Source organism: Penaeus chinensis, chromosome 2 (genome assembly GCF_019202785.1).
Source record: "Penaeus chinensis breed Huanghai No. 1 chromosome 2, ASM1920278v2, whole genome shotgun sequence".
NCBI lineage: Eukaryota > Metazoa > Arthropoda > Malacostraca > Decapoda > Penaeidae > Penaeus > Penaeus chinensis.
The window spans coordinates 20,574,546-20,577,045 of record NC_061820.1 but is presented as its reverse complement, the minus strand read 5'-3'; the positions used below and the strand labels follow the sequence as shown (position 1 = coordinate 20,577,045).

Here is a 2,500-nt window from a genome sequence, read left to right as displayed (position 1 = left end):
GAAAAGGCATTTGACTCTGTACAAATACCAGCAATACTAGAAGCTATCCGAAGACAGGGAGTACAGGAGGTATATTGTACAATATTAGAAGATATATATGAAGATGGGACAGCAACCATCATCCACAATGAAATTAATAAAATACCAATTAAGAAAGGTGTCAGACAGGGCGATACCATCTCTCCAAAACTGTTTACAGCTTACCTTGAGGAAATATTCAAGAAGCTAGAATGGAACGGAAAGGGTATCAAAATAGGAGACGAATACCTAAACAATCTAAGATTTGCAGATGATATTGTTCTCTTCAGTGAATCTGCAAATGAAATGCAGCAACTAATAAACGATCTGAAAAGAGAAAGTCTGAAAGTCGGACTTAAGATGAACAAGAAAAAGACTAAGATCATGTTCAACAGTAAAGTTCAATTCGAACAGATACGTGTACAATGCGAGGGTCTAGAGGTAGTGGACCAGTATATACCTAGGGCAACTCGTACAGACAACACATCTAGCGAAGAGGAAATTAAGCGGCGCATCAGTCTAAGTTGGAGCGCCTTCGGCAGACACAGTAGCATACTAAGAGGCTCCTTGCCATTATGTCTTTAACCAATGCGTCCTCCCAGTTATGACCTATGGATCAGAAACATGGACTACAACCAAATTACTGGAGAGGAAACTAACAAGCTTCCAGAGAGAGATGGAGAGGTTGATGCAGAGAATTAGCCTAAGAGATCGGATGAGGGCGACGTGGATCAGGGAACAGACAAAAGTGGAAGACATACTTGTGAGCATCAAAAAGAAAAAATGGCAATGGGCAGATCATATATGTCGGAGACAGGACGGCAGATGAACAAAAAAGTAACAGACTGGGCTATAGATAACATAAAGAGGCCAATGAGCAGAACAATGACAAGATAGCGTGACGAAATAACGAAATTAAGGGGCCAGGACTGCAAACAAAAAACGCAAGACAGACAAAGTAGGAAAAGATTGGGAGAGGCCGACATACTGCAGTGAATTGACTCAGACTGATGATGATATATATGTGCGTGCGTATACACACATACACGCACATATCTCTATGTCTTTATGTATATATGTGTGTGTGTGTGCGTGTGTTCATACATACATACATATAAATTTATATAGAGAGAGAAAGAAAGAAATACATATAAACATATATATATATATATATATATATATATATATATATATATATATACATACATGAGTGCATATATGAAGCCCTTCCTCACCTGACCCATTCGCTCCTTGAAGGCGCTGTCGAAGGAGGCGGCGCCCTGCTCCACCATCTTGCCCACCTGCTCCGCGCCGTCGTTCAGCGTCTTGCCCAGGTCCTGCACGGCGTTGTGCACGCCCTCCACGGCGCCCTGCACGGCCTCGCCGGCGCGCCCCAGCAGTCCTGCGGCGGAGGAGGCGGCCGTGTTTGATTGCCAATACTTTTATGTCATCAGCCTCTTGGTCATCAGCACGACCATTGTTACTACCGCTGAAATTCTTACTATTGCCATTATTACCATTATCATTATAAGCGTCATTATCTTTACTGTTATCATCTCCTTTATTAACATTAGCATTATCACCATCATTTCTGTAACCAAAGCGTTCTTCACTGTATGCAGTGTATGTGTCTGCATGAGCGTACACAAAAATACGCTCATGCAGACACATACGCGGGCCACTCACCGAACGGGTCGAGCATGCGGTGCAGCTGACGGGCGACGCGGGCGTGCGGGCGCGCATTCCTCTCCGTGCTAAGGCCGAGAGCCGCCCGCGATGCCGCTAGGATCACCAGCACGCCCACCAACCTGCTGCGGGCGAAAAGGGCATCTCGCTCTCAGTGCTTTCGTAGATCCACACACAAACAGGTATGCACACACAGACACAAATACAGATGTACATAAATACATGTTCCCCTTCAAATACGCTGACAGAATATGTAGACCGACTCACGCAGCTGCCAAATACTCCTTCCCTGCCATGCTCTTTGTTCCTTACATAGATGTTTACGCACATTTAATCTTAAATCATTTTTCCATGAAAACATCATCATATCTACAAAATATATACGTGTGTGTGTGTGTGTGTGTGTGTGTGTGTTTGTTTGTGTGTGTATTTGTTAGTCTGTGTGTGTGTATGCATACAGACATACATGCATATGTGTGTATGTATATATATAATATATATATATATATAAATTGAGTAAAGAGTTGTTCTCAGACCAATTGCGTTTATATATATTTTATAGTTTTTAAGCCATAAAATAAACTTTAAACTCTTCATTTTAACGTATGACATAATCGTGAACATATCGATACTTATGTCAAAGATTATTTAAGTTGGCAAAATATTTAATAGACGTATTGTCGGACATTTCGTCTGAGATCCCCTTTGAAGGCATACCTTTACACACACACACATATATATATATATATATATATATATATATATATATATATATATATGTGTGTGTGTGTGTGTG

At 41.3% G+C, this 2,500-nt stretch overlaps 1 protein-coding gene across 1 annotated transcript in view; it reads right to left on the bottom strand.

Annotated features, from left to right (window-relative positions):
- LOC125037071 overlaps positions 1-2,500 on the bottom strand; it is a 7,941-nt gene that overhangs the window by 4,958 nt on the left and 483 nt on the right. Inside the window, exons 2-3 of the mRNA XM_047630058.1 lie at positions 1,705-1,829; positions 1,254-1,420 (exon numbers count right to left, since the gene is read on the bottom strand). Of these exons, the coding sequence (XP_047486014.1) occupies positions 1,254-1,420; positions 1,705-1,829 (292 nt within the window). The remainder of the gene's footprint in view (positions 1-1,253; positions 1,421-1,704; positions 1,830-2,500) is intronic.